The sequence below is a fragment of the Rattus norvegicus genome, chromosome 1, assembly GCF_021556685.1.
Source record: "Rattus norvegicus strain SHRSP/BbbUtx chromosome 1, alternate assembly SHRSP_T2T, whole genome shotgun sequence".
In the NCBI taxonomy this organism is placed as follows: domain Eukaryota; kingdom Metazoa; phylum Chordata; class Mammalia; order Rodentia; family Muridae; genus Rattus; species Rattus norvegicus.
The window spans coordinates 110,442,223-110,454,664 of record NC_141534.1 but is presented as its reverse complement, the minus strand read 5'-3'; the positions used below and the strand labels follow the sequence as shown (position 1 = coordinate 110,454,664).

At 49.7% G+C, this 12,442-nt stretch overlaps 1 protein-coding gene across 23 annotated transcripts in view; it reads right to left on the bottom strand.

Annotated features, from left to right (window-relative positions):
* The window catches only part of Nav2 (neuron navigator 2), a 658,517-nt gene that overhangs the window by 44,241 nt on the left and 601,834 nt on the right, over nt 1–12,442 (bottom strand). For 10 of the 23 annotated variants that reach the window (XR_015654269.1, XR_015654363.1, XR_015654321.1 and 7 more), the window contains 5 exons: nt 11,522–11,980; nt 10,430–10,495; nt 9,055–9,099; nt 6,203–6,363; nt 4,582–4,770 (listed from right to left, as the gene is read on the bottom strand). Coding sequence is in view for 17 of the 23 variants with exons in the window: in XM_087609805.1 (XP_087465931.1) it covers nt 4,582–4,770; nt 6,203–6,363; nt 9,055–9,099; nt 10,430–10,495; nt 11,522–11,980 (920 nt within the window). In the remaining 6 variants the exon portion in view is untranslated. The remainder of the gene's footprint in view (nt 1–4,581; nt 4,771–6,202; nt 6,364–9,054; nt 9,100–10,429; nt 10,496–11,521; nt 11,981–12,442) is intronic. The other 13 variants (XR_015654404.1, XR_015654479.1, XM_087609770.1 and 10 more) reach the window with 3 other exon arrangements.

Genomic DNA, 12,442 nt, shown 5'->3' with positions numbered 1-12,442 from the left:
TTGGGACCGCGCCCGCTCTTGTCCCGCACACTCTTCCGTGTTGACTGTGTGACAAAGCTGTCGTATTTCATACCCTGCTAGATGCTCAGAGATAAGTGTTTTGAATGTAAGAGTCTTTGGTCACAATAAACTCAGACAGCTTTGCGGCCGAGTGTTTGCAACGTTTCAGCTCAAGTGTGGAGCTGTACGTATTTGTACAATGTCTGCAAGAGATGAGCAAGGGTGTTCTCCTTCTTTCTGTGTAGCCAGAGGCTCTGACTCAGAGCCCTTCTCATGGACTCTTAGCATCCCCTCCCATCTCCAGCTAGAGCTTTTCTATTATCTGCTCTCACTTTGAAGCACATTCTTTTCCAGGCCTGGGTACCCAAGCTGCTTCTCTTTCAGGGGACCTGACTCTTATTTTCTCAGCTACCTCTTGGTGACTTGTCTGGAAGACAGAACTAACCTTGTGTTGACATGGCAGGGGTCTTAAGTAGACACAACTTTTCTGACCAGAGATGGAAGGCTTTATGTCCCTACAACCCACCAGAATACTCATGATCGAGGAAGGTGGGGCAGGGGCCATCTCTCTATCCGCTGCTAAGTTTACCTGCCGGCCCAGCAGCACGCTCAGCCTCGCATCTAGTAGAAGCTGTCAGTCAGCAAGATATTGAGTAGACAGTTCTGTCTGGCGCTTGGGAACCTGCCCATGGCATCTCTACTAAACCTTCCTGGACCTCCCTTTGTGGGTTCTTCTCACACACGTCTATCCCACACTTCTTTCCCAGGCGAGCTCTGGATGGTGCTTGCCTGCCTCTGAGGCTCTGCCAGGGCAGTACTTTGTCCAGGGTGCGTCAAGATCTGACCTGCTCGAGTCCAGCACAGTCCTGAGCTCCTTCTCTCTCTCTAGACGTACCTACCTATGCCTCTGAGGCTGGGGCCCCACCAGAATTCACATCTACCCTCCCAGGTCATGCCAGGTTCTAGAGCTACTCCCTGTTTTTCTACCAAGTGTGACTAACCTGACTCACACCCCATAAAAGACAGTTTAAGGTGTTAATAGCCAATAATGGCTTTCTGTGCTAACATGTCCACCGGTTCAGAAGTCCCAAGGCACTTAAGCATGACACAGACTGCAGTGGACGGAGTAGCTGAGAGGCCTGTTGGTGAAAGAGACAAGGGAGCCACCTCCAGCCGCACTTACAGGGCTGGCTCAGAGGCCTAAGCAGGGCAGCATACAGACTCTGGCTGCTGCTTTGACTCTAACTTTCCCATCTCAGACCTATCAGATTCCCGGTAGTCAGGACCAGCTTAGGGACCCAGGCAAAGGAGGCACATCTGGCAGGCTTCAGGTGGAGGTTATTACTTTCTCTGTAACTAATGCCTCTCACTTGGAAATCAGCAATAGCAAAGTTAGGATACACAGAGACAGCCTCCTGGACTATTCGAGCCCACACAAACCTGAATATGGTTTGCCTGAACCGCTGTGGCTGGCCAGCCTTTAAAAGGAGAATCAGAGCCTGGAGAGATGGGAATGGATCCTCCTGGACCATGAGGAGTTCAGTTCCAAAACCTCTAGAGCATGAAGGTGCTTCTTATTATACCTCCAGGATTCTACAACTGGACTGACAGACACCATCTAAGTCTGAAATCAAATAACATGACTTGCTTAAGGCTACACAGCAGTTCAGGTGCTGCTGACCGGAAGTCTGGACACAACTCCACTCTCCAGTAACCAGATCTGCTAGGTTTTTGTTCTTTGCTTTAAAAATCCTTTGGGTGAGCTGGCCAGATAGCTTAGTAGGTAAGGATGTTTGCTACCAAGCTTGACTGAGTTCTCTCCCCATGACCCATACGATGGAAGGAGAGAACCAGTTCCTAAAAGTTGTCCTCTGACCTCCACGTGTATAGCATAGCACACACAACAGACAAATGTAATTTTAAAGTTAAATCTTAAGAAGAGGGCTGGAGAGATGGCTCAGTGGTTAAGAGCTCTGACTGCTCTTCCAGAGGACCTCTTCCAGAGGTCCTGTGTTCAAATCCCAGCAACCACATGGTGGCTCACAACCATCTGTAATGGGATCTGATGCCCTCTTCTGGTGTGTCTGAAGACAGCTGCAGCATACTTATATATAATACATAAATCTTTAAAAAAAATCTTAAGAAGAACTTTTGGTGTGTTTTAAAATGCTTTTCTAATCCTTTAGGTAATGTTCCTAGAGGTGTTAAGATCCAGGACTGTGAGGCACCATATGTGGGTGCTAAGAATTGATCTCCAATCTGTCTACAATGGTGGTACATGCTTTTAACTGCTCTTAACCCCTGGGCCATCTCTCCGGTCCCAACACCCATTTAAAGACATCTCCAGCAGCTCTTAACTGTTCCTGTATCAAAGGTGGCTTTGAGATTACATCAAGTCTATGGTAATGAATTTTTCTGAAATAATCAAAAGGCTGCGCCCAAGACATGCTGCGCCTGCTCTACCTGGTTACAACTCCCATCGCCTTCAGTGTGGAAAGCACTCATTAAACAGCACCATCTCACAAACACCTGTGCTAATTTTCCCTCAGCACCAATCCTGCCTCACAGCAAGGAATAAACATTTCCAGGAGGTTTTACCTGGTCAGGTATGAGGTCTGACTTCCCCCTAATTTCTCCCGCAACACTGGTAACTTGTAAATTCAAAATGAAAAGAAAAAATGTATATGCAAAGGAATTAAAAACCTCTAGTTATACAATCCCTATTCCCCGTCTCCCGTACAACAGCCTTACAAGGAATAAACCCAATCTGATCGGCAAAGTTCCCAAAGATGAAGAGGCCACATCTTCATGGTGCCGTGTAACAACCTCCTCTCCCACAGTTCTAACCGTGCCTTGACAATTCAGCTCGGAGTTAGCATGAATCATGTGATTACCAAAGTTGAGGTGATGCTTGTAGCTAGGCCAGGCCTATTTTTCATCTGATGGGTCTGCAAATCAGGCTGCCTGATTCCAGAAGGACTGCCTAAGAGCTAGCGGAGGGTGAGTCTGCTATGGTTCCTGGCCTTTGTGGGACTGTGTATACTTGTCAGAACAAGTTTCAGTACCATTTCATGACTCCCTCAGGTGTACACATGACAGATGACAAGGAGAGCACAGGACAGACTCCACATGGGAGTTGTCCTCAGAGACGGAGGGAGACACATTGCAGCTATTCTTGACCAATCATGGGCTAGAGAGAGCTTACGACAAACTTCCTCCTCCCTCGCCGTAGGGCAGGTATGTGCCACACTGTGCTGCTCAAAGCCATTGCAATGCCATTTTCCAGCCCTTAAATCTAACAAAGTGCCCTCAGTCACCCAGGCTCCTCTCCTCCTTAGTCCTCCAGGCCAGCAGTTTCCATAAAAGGGTACAAGTTTGCTCTCTCTGCTCAGGGTTGCTGGGGACATAAATCCGGGGAAGAGCCCCAAGTCACCATGATTAGCCAAGATGTGCCTGCTCTGTCCCAAAAGTCCTTTAAGCTTTTCTTAGAATGAAAACCAAGAAGCGGAAGTACGTCTCTTGTATTCCCTTCCTTATTCTTTGGGATTTCCTATTGCGAGCACGCTGAGCCTATCTCCCACCTTTTTTACAGGGACTGGGAGCTGAGGATGTCATCTATGACTCAGTCCTACGCTCTGTCCTGATATTAGCAAAATGGTTCCAACAGAGACAAAGCCCCACTGGGCTCCACCAGCTCACGAATCCTCATCCTGAGCTTGGACATTGTGCCTACAGTCTACAACACACGACAGCTAACAGTTAGCAAAGAGCTAACATTTACATGTATTACCTCTGGATTCTTACAGCTCCGTGAGCCCAATGTTATTACTTTCATTTTTACAGTGAAAAGGGGAGACAAAAAGGTGAAGCATCTGGCCTAAGCCCTGGCACCCAAGGTGGGGTTGGGGAGCTGGGGTTCGTCCTTGGTCAGCCCACCTCCCCTTCCTTCATTACTTGTTGCTCGGCCCGCCTCCGGCCTCCCACAGGCCCAGCATTTGGAGAATGGGGCTCCTCTGAGGCAACGTCTCGGGTGAAGGAGTGGAGGGCAAGAGAAACGAAGTAAGTTATGAAGATAGCTGACAAAGCCACCCGTAGAACTTTCCTTCCATAATTCTGATTAAAGGGAGCAAAGCTGTAAATGTCCGTGGTTGGCAGCCCAAGAAGGAAAAGGGTGAAAACTGAGAATCCCTATCTTTAGATGAGCTGGGAAATACTGGATGGGAACAGTGCTGCCTGCTCCCAAAGCTGCAGGGCACAGGGAGATGAACCCAGTGTGGTCTCTGCCAACAGAGTGAGCCAGCAGTTGGGCTTGAAGATAGATATGCGTGCCAAGGAGTTATGGCCCAAGGCCAGGAGAGGAGCCTTGGGTAGAGCTCAGTCAATGCTGAGGGTCCGAAATAGCTGCAGAGTTCCTCCTCCCTCAGCATCCTGAAAGGTTACCTAAGGGTCAGATCCTCCTAGTGAGAGCCCCTCATCCCTACTCCAGAGGCAAGGAAAGAGTTGTAGTGGCCAGAGGAGGGGACCCCATCAATAGTGCCAGGCCAGGAGACCTAGTAGATGGCAAATTCCTTCATCCCTTACCTTCCTCAAACCCATCCCGGAAGGAGCCCGATCGACTCATCGTTCGGCTCTTCTCGTCCAGAGACATGGAGCTGTTGCGGAAGCGGCTGTCGGTGTAGGGGTCATACTGGCCATCCGCGTTGGACAGGCTGTGGGTCCTCAGCATCGTCGGGTTGGACAAGCTCATCTGGGTGACGGCGGTGGGACTCGCTGGAACCAGAGGAGCAGAATGAGATGCTGGATATCCATACCCACCACCCCCCGTTTGAATCCCAGACGGGTATCAGGGAGAGGCCGCTTATCACCGGCAGCGTGTGTGCCTGCCAACTGCACTCCCCTGTCTATTTCTAAGAGGTAGTCGCATCAGCGTTCGAGTTACAAGCTTAGAGCTAAAAATATGGGAGGGAAGGCGGGTCAGTTCCAAAGCAAGGCTCAGGGCCTCACGTTCCAACTTGGCACGTTCAGGCAGGCCAGTGTCACCTTCCAGGCATGAGCTAATTACTCCCCGGGTTCATCTGAAACAATTCTCTATAAAAGCCAAAAGCCCAAAATAGTCCGAATAGGCTTTTGATCAGATAGGAGGCATCTGAGCATGACAAGAGCCTCTTGCTGCAAAGAGTTATGGCTGGGAAAGAACACTACAGACACAGGTCTCACAGCTCAGATGGGAATCACCTCCCAAGAGCATGCAAACAGGCACACTTCCCTGAGCTAAGCTGAGCTTTCTCATCAAAAGCCCTGCCCGTGTCAGCCAAGCACGCCATATCGGGAGGTACACATTTAATAAAGAGCAAAATTACACGACCATGATGACAAGATGCGGGCATCCCTTAGACTGGATGGGAAGTCTAGAACGTTCAGAAAAGCCTGTTCTGAACGGTGAGAGCAAAAAGGTTTTCCCTCCACTGACCAGTCCTCAAATACCTACCTGCACTCCGTTACCTCAGGCTCTGCTGACAGAAGAAACACCGAACTCTTTCCTGTAACTAGAAACGGAACCTCTCCCACTGTTTGCTGATTTGCTCCAAGGCTTTAGACTGTTCTCACATAACCTTCATCTGTCCGAGCTGCACCTATGTGTCTGTCTCTAACAGGGAATCCCTCAGCATTCCAGCAGGGACTACCACAAACCCTTCTCCCCTCAGTGTGTCAGTCAAGGTTAGTGGCAGCCATTTCCAAGAACGTGTTCACCAAAACTTATTTCCGGCTTGATAAAGGAATGAGGGGTAGGCTGGGAAAAGGTCTTTCTTCACAGGTCTGAGAAACAGAATGTACCCTGAAGTAGTGCTTACAATCTTACCATGCACAGGAAAAAAAGACTACGTGGGTGTGTCTAACACTCAGATTTTATGACAGGAGGCTGTTATCTACAGAGTACAAATGAATTACAAAAATCTCCCCCACACAAATCTCGTAATGTTTTAGGGTTGGCCTTTATCTGTGGACATCCTAAGTCACATGTGGCCCAAGGGGCTGACTCAACTAAAGTACCCAGGACTTTGTGATTTCCTCTGTTTCCTTCATTGTGCGGCTAGGGGCTGAGCAAATGTTGAGAAGGATATGGCCACACGTCTCTTTCAAAGCACAAGATAACCTGTCCTGCAGAGTGGATCGGTGCGGCTCAGGACAAATGGCGACTCACCAAGCTGAGAGAAGTTGAATCTTGTTCCAGAAGGAGAAGTGACACTAGAGCCAGAGGAAAAGGGGGAGTTGGTAGCAGTCTCCTGCAGGCCTCCCGCTGAGTGGGACCGGAACCATTCTTTGGTGTCTTCCTGCGTGCGAAGCTGGGAGGTGGGTGTATACCTGGAGACAGAAACCAGGCTGGAATGAACAGCCCTTGTGAACATGCATTCCCCACAGCCGAAGAGGAGTGTGTACAAAGAAAGCTATATTTAAGATGGGGGGGAGAAAACTCAGATCACTACACGCCCTGAAACTTATGAAGTTTCTCAAAACTTTTTTTTTCCCTACTTGGCTGCATCTGGGGAAAATTATAATTCCTTTCAGCTTGCAGGGAACACCTAAAAGGGAGAAAGACAGGGAATGCTCAAAAGAGCCATCCCTGGGTGTGACTGGAACATGCTGGTTCATGACAGGGTCGCCTCAAAGCCCCCTCCTTGACAGGAAGAAGCAGTAAGAGGGGTTGTTGTTAGAGCTCTGAGGAAGTTTTAATGAGCTAACTGCTGGCATCTGCACGCTGCAGAACCAGTGAACGGTCATGAATCACTGTGTGTTAGTGGGTGGCATTTGGAGAGACCTGGGGTGCTGGTGTTTACAGTAGCTCCTGCAGTTTTTGTGATTGGGGGGGGTCTTGCATAGTCCAGGCTGATCTTGAACTTGCTATGATGACCTTCAACTTCTGATCCTCCCATGTCGGTATTAGAGGCAGGATTAACCATGTATACTTTATAAAATACGGGAGGTTGTGGGTTGAACGCAGGGTTTTCTGCATGTTCCAGGAGCACTTTACCAACTGAGCCGCATCCCTAGCCCCTTTAACTGCTACAATGTAGCGCCAACAGGTTTCATGAAAAGAACCACACACTGGTGTGTTGAATGTGGGGAATTCTTCAGAAGTCATGTGGTCCACCCCCTTTGGCATTCCCAAACTGGAAGATTTGCGGAGCATCTCTGATAGAGGAAGTACCTTTACAGCCATCATCTCACCAAGGCTTCAACTCAGACAGTAACACACCACAATGAATCCTGCTAAACTACGCTCTGGGAAAGTGGGGACCACAGAGCTGAGATTTTAACCCATGCCTGTCTGACTCCAAACTCCACATTCTTTCTACTCTTCCCACCGGCAGCACCTAGAACTTCTGTAGTGCTCCCACTGCCAGGGGCTGATCAGCTACCCAATATGTATATGCTTCAGAAGCAGGCTAGAGAGAAAACCAGTATGAATGAGAAGATGGCTTTCACTCTCGTTGATGATTATACATCCTTAAAAGGCATATCAGGTGTCTGGAAATAGTTGTCACATAACCCCGTTCTGAGTGTTTAAACGATCAATTTTAAATATCCAGGGCTACATAGCTTTAATAGATCTCCTACAGACATATACACAGCCTTTCAAAATGTAACTACTTAAAAGTTGGCTTTCTCTTTGAGTAACAGTGGGTTATGAATAGATCTTGGTTGGTGGAGTGCTTGCTGAGGGCACGGGGAGCCCTGGGATCAATGTGCACTGTTGGTGCAAGCCTGCAATCCCAGCACTTTGAGAAGTGGAACCTGGAGGATCAAAAGTTCAAAGGTTGGGGTTGAGGATTTAGCTCAGTGGTAGAACGCCTGCCTAGCAAGTACAAGGCCCTGGGTTCGGTCCTCAGCTCCATTAAAAAAAAAAAAAAGTTCAAAGGTCATCTGCTACATGAGACTCAGTCTCAAAAACAGTGGATGATGGTGACATTAATCATTCGCATATCCAGCTGACACAAACGATGAAAGGCCCCAGTGCAGAACTCTGCTGAGAGGCGTAAGGGAGCGCCTTCTTGCGTTGATACCCACCTCACGTTAACAACATTCGAAATGCTCTGGGCCTTGAGAGCCAAGGGTTATTAACTAGACGCGCACACAAGACAGCAACACGACATTTCACTTCATGAGAAAAAGACTTAATGCTTAATGCAGGGTAAAGCCGGGGCTACAGACAGCAAGGTTTTGAGAAGGCAGAACTGACAGAGGTCCACAGGGGCCGTGAGCAAACTCAAGCACCTCAGGCTGGAGACGTGATGACATGATTTGAGCAACAGTAACTTAGAGCATCCTGTTTCATCAAGATGGGCACCAACAAGCAGCATAGGCCCAACTTACTACAGAATTGAAGACATTCTTCCTTGGGCTTTTTCTTTTTTTCGTTCCACCAATCATATGCACTTCTGGATGGGTGGCGATAGCTGACCCATTTGTTGATTAGGATATTAAGACAACTCTTCAGTGATGTTTTAAAGCCACAAAGTTATTTTTAAAGTGATTATTGCATTAATTATTATTATTATTATTATTATTATTATTATTATTATTATTATTATTTGATGCTTCGGATTGAACCCATAACCTTATATATTGCAGGCAAATGCTCTACCATGGAGCTGTATCTCCAGTCTAGACACAGCTAGAGTTTTTAAATGGAGACACTAACAAAGCAGCATGCTCTAAGTCATGTCCCCCTTCGGAAGTGGCTGTGTGCACAGACAGTCATGAAGGGCTCAGCACCCCTCGGGCTGGCCCGCCAGGAGCAGTCGCCGCTCCTAGCTCAGGAAGGCTGGTGGTGAGATGGCTCTGTCACATGAAGCTTCACAAAGCACAGACCCTGCTCAAGCAAGTAAGCCACAAATGGAGAGATGAGAATGAGAGGGCCTGTCATCCAAAAATCCAGCTGCCTTGGCCAAAGCAGGGACCCCAGCCGAGCCCAGCCCAGCAGCGATGAGAGAATGACACAGCCAAGCTCCACAGCCACAGCAGATGGCATGGGTACAAGGAGGGGACAGATACCTGAGTCCTTTCTTAGGCAAAGTGTTCCTATCAAGGTGCGGGTCACTGTAGGAAAGTTAAAACAAAATCAAGAACTTCAGAGAAGCACAGAGGACTTGGGAGCAGGAGGACAAGAAGGCTGTGGAGGGGCACGAGGACCCCCCCAAAGGGAAAGGCTCCCACCACCAGCCAGGCATGCAGCACGTCCACGCAGCATACAAAAGAAACCTGGTCCTGTCTGCATCCGCGCCAGTGCATACTTTACCCCACATCACAAGGTGACCTGAGTCGTGAACCCCAACTGTTCTTCCTTTTCCACAGGTTCAAAGCCAAGGCAGGGGCTATATCATCTAGGAGCATGGTCTATGCTGCCCCGTGTCCCACCTGTGTACCTCCTCAGCTCCTCTCCCAAACCCTGCTGCCTCTGGCAAAGGTTTCAAGGAGGGGCAGAGACTCATCGGAGGGTTTCGAGAGGCAGCAGTCTGCATATTTGAAATTCATGAGTGATGAAGTAAATTCCAGGCCCCTCTCAATGTCTCCTTGTTCCTGCCTAGCAAGGGTGTAGCCAGGAGCTGAGCCCTGGGCAGGAGCCTGGGCATGTTGGAACTTGCTGGCTGATAGAGTCAAGGCATTTGAATGTCTAAAGTGCAAGGGATTTAAAGGCTTGGTTTTTAAGTCTGACAGAAACAAAGTTTGTGCTGTGAATGGGGGGTGAAGGGGGTTTCCATTAATTTTTCTCCCCCTAAGCATGAGACAACATCTGCTTGTTATGTTTGGCCAAGTCACCACTCCTCCAGAAACTCAGGGTCAACTTGCATCTCTGAGGCCCACCCACGGCTGGGGGTGCAGACCCAGGCTTCTCAAGTTGTAAAAACCCCAACCCTCCAGGCACGCTGTAGCATTATCGTTGCAGAATATAGACACACACAACACGATGCTCGGAACAACACGGTGAGCCAGACTGCAGCAAAAGCGTTGAAGGGAGAAGAGCCAGCTGGGCCGGGAGGGGTGGGGTGCAGGGAAGAGACCGAGGTGAGGACCAGGCTGCACGGTGGGTGGCAGACAGTATCTGGAAGGGTAGGGAGGAAAAAGCAAGACTGGAGGCAGGAACATGCCACGGACACCAAGGGGGGGTGGATTGGGGGATGCCAGTGAGAGCTCCTGCAGCCCTGGGTGAACCGTGATGTTTGGGATGGCCACGCACTTGCTACCTTCCCCGGGCTTTAGCAGACAGTGGAGCAAGTCCTCACTGGCATGCCTGGCTATCAGCGTATACCAGAGCCACAGACACAAGCAGGAGCCTCGGGGCCAACAGCCTTGCACAGAACGACCGGCTTGACAACAAAACAGACAGGCAGAAGAGCCCAGAGGCTCAGGAGGCCTACAGTGTCATTACCTGTCCTGTTTCCTGGGCAGAGTACTTCTGCAGAACTTAGGGCTAGCAGCAGGGGAAGAGAGAGGGCTAGAGGTCCAGGCAAGTCGAAAACAAGAGAAGGAACATTAGATGGGAGGAAAAGGAACTGTTACACACAACGATCAGAACACTTTACTCACTCCCAGCGCTGTCCCCAGTTTTGTTCCCCGTGTCTAGTCCAGAAACCAGACACACACCAAGACTGTAGCAGAATCAAAGCTCTTTGGACTCTAATAGGCTCTCATCTCTTATCACTGTGACTGGCAGGGTCACATGACACTGACTGTTCCCAGGTCACCTGTCCTGCTTGCTCAGTGACATGGGAAGAAGAAAGAAGTAGCTGAAGTTGGCAAGCCCTCAGCCATGGAACGGCTTCCGATGCTGAATGTCATTTCAGACAGTAGCATGAATGGGCCCCGTCTAGTGGCTGCAAGCACTAAGATAAAGAGACAGCGGAGAGCAGTCCAGATGAACGCTCTCCTAAACTGACTTCCGCTGGCAAGGAACACTTATTAGAAAGACCAAAACCAAGCTGGGCATGGCGGTGCACACCTTCAGTGAGCACCTGGGTGAGCATCGAGGTTTGGGATGGCCCACTTGCCACCTTCCCCTGGGCTTTAGCAGACAGTGGAACACATCCTCGCTGGCATGCCTGGCTATCAGTACTTGGGAGGCAGAACAGGCAGATCTCTGAGTTCAAGGCCAGCCTGGTCAAAAGGAAGAGTTCCGAGACAGAAAAATAAGGGAAGAAAAGAAAGAAGGAAGGAAGGGGAAGGGAAGGGAAGGGAAGGGAAGGGAAGGGAAGGGAAGGGAAGGGAAGAAAGGAAGGAAGGGAAGGGAAGAAGGGGAGGGGAGGGAAGGGGAGGGAAGGGAAGGGAAGGAAGGAAGGAAGGAAGGGAAGGGAAGGGAAGGGAGGGGAGGGAAGAAAGGAAGGAAGGGAAGGGAAGAAGGGGAGGGAAGGGAAGGGAAGGGAAGGGAAGGGAAGGGAAGGAATAGATTAAAACCTCCAGGCAAAGTCGAAGTAGTTTTTAGATCCCTAACCTCCTGTCTATCTAAGGAAGGTGCAGCACCAACCTTTCTGACAGTGTGGTCTTCACACTGCTGGTGCGGACAAAAGGCATCAAGGAGTCTTCCTTAGTGGAGGCGACTGGACCAGGGGAGGAGTTGTGACTCAAGCCCCCTCCGCTGCCGAGGGATATGTCAATAGACTCACAGCTGGTATGCAGGCTGCTAACAGACTGGAAGCCCAAGCCATCCTTGCTCACTGCCGACGAGCTGGTACCCCAGGTGAGGCTGTTAGAAGGGCCTGAGTGGGCTGAGCTGGGGCTGGACGCTAGAGGAGACTGGTTGAGGTCCACGTTCTTACTGTAGAGAGGACTGCTGCTCCCACTGCTCAGGACACCACTGCCTGATGGGGACTCTAGGTTACCTTGCTGGGTCATAGTGGCATGAGGGTTGGAGATGACCACTGCGCTTTTCATGGTTTCTGCTGTGGCGATGGGGACTTGCTTGGTAGGCTTCCCACCAAAGAGTCTGCGAAGAGACAAAGGGTTGTGTGGAACAAATACCTGGGACCAAGGTGTGCAGAACTACTGAGGCAGAGGAGGCCGTGAGACCCTTGAAAAGGGCAGTGGTCTCTCCTGCAGACTCACTAAGGTCTCTAGAGGAAGGCTTGTGGTTAAGTGGGGCTGGATGCTGGTGCTTCCTAGGGACCTCTTTCTAACTCTAGGCAGGAGCTGGAACCCAGATCTAATCCCAGGTGACAAGAAGGGTTTTCCATAGGCTTTGCCACACTCCTCCACGGTCTTGCTTCTCTCTTATTTCTCTAGCCCCTGCCCAGGAGTCTTCTAGAAAGAAGAGAGTTTCTTCTTTCTGTGATAGCATGTATGAAGCCTTGGGACTTAGTTTCTTTGGTCTCTCAGTACAGTACAAAGGATCAAGACCATGAGCCTACACTGGTGGGAACCCAGGAGAAATATGGACACAGGTGTATGA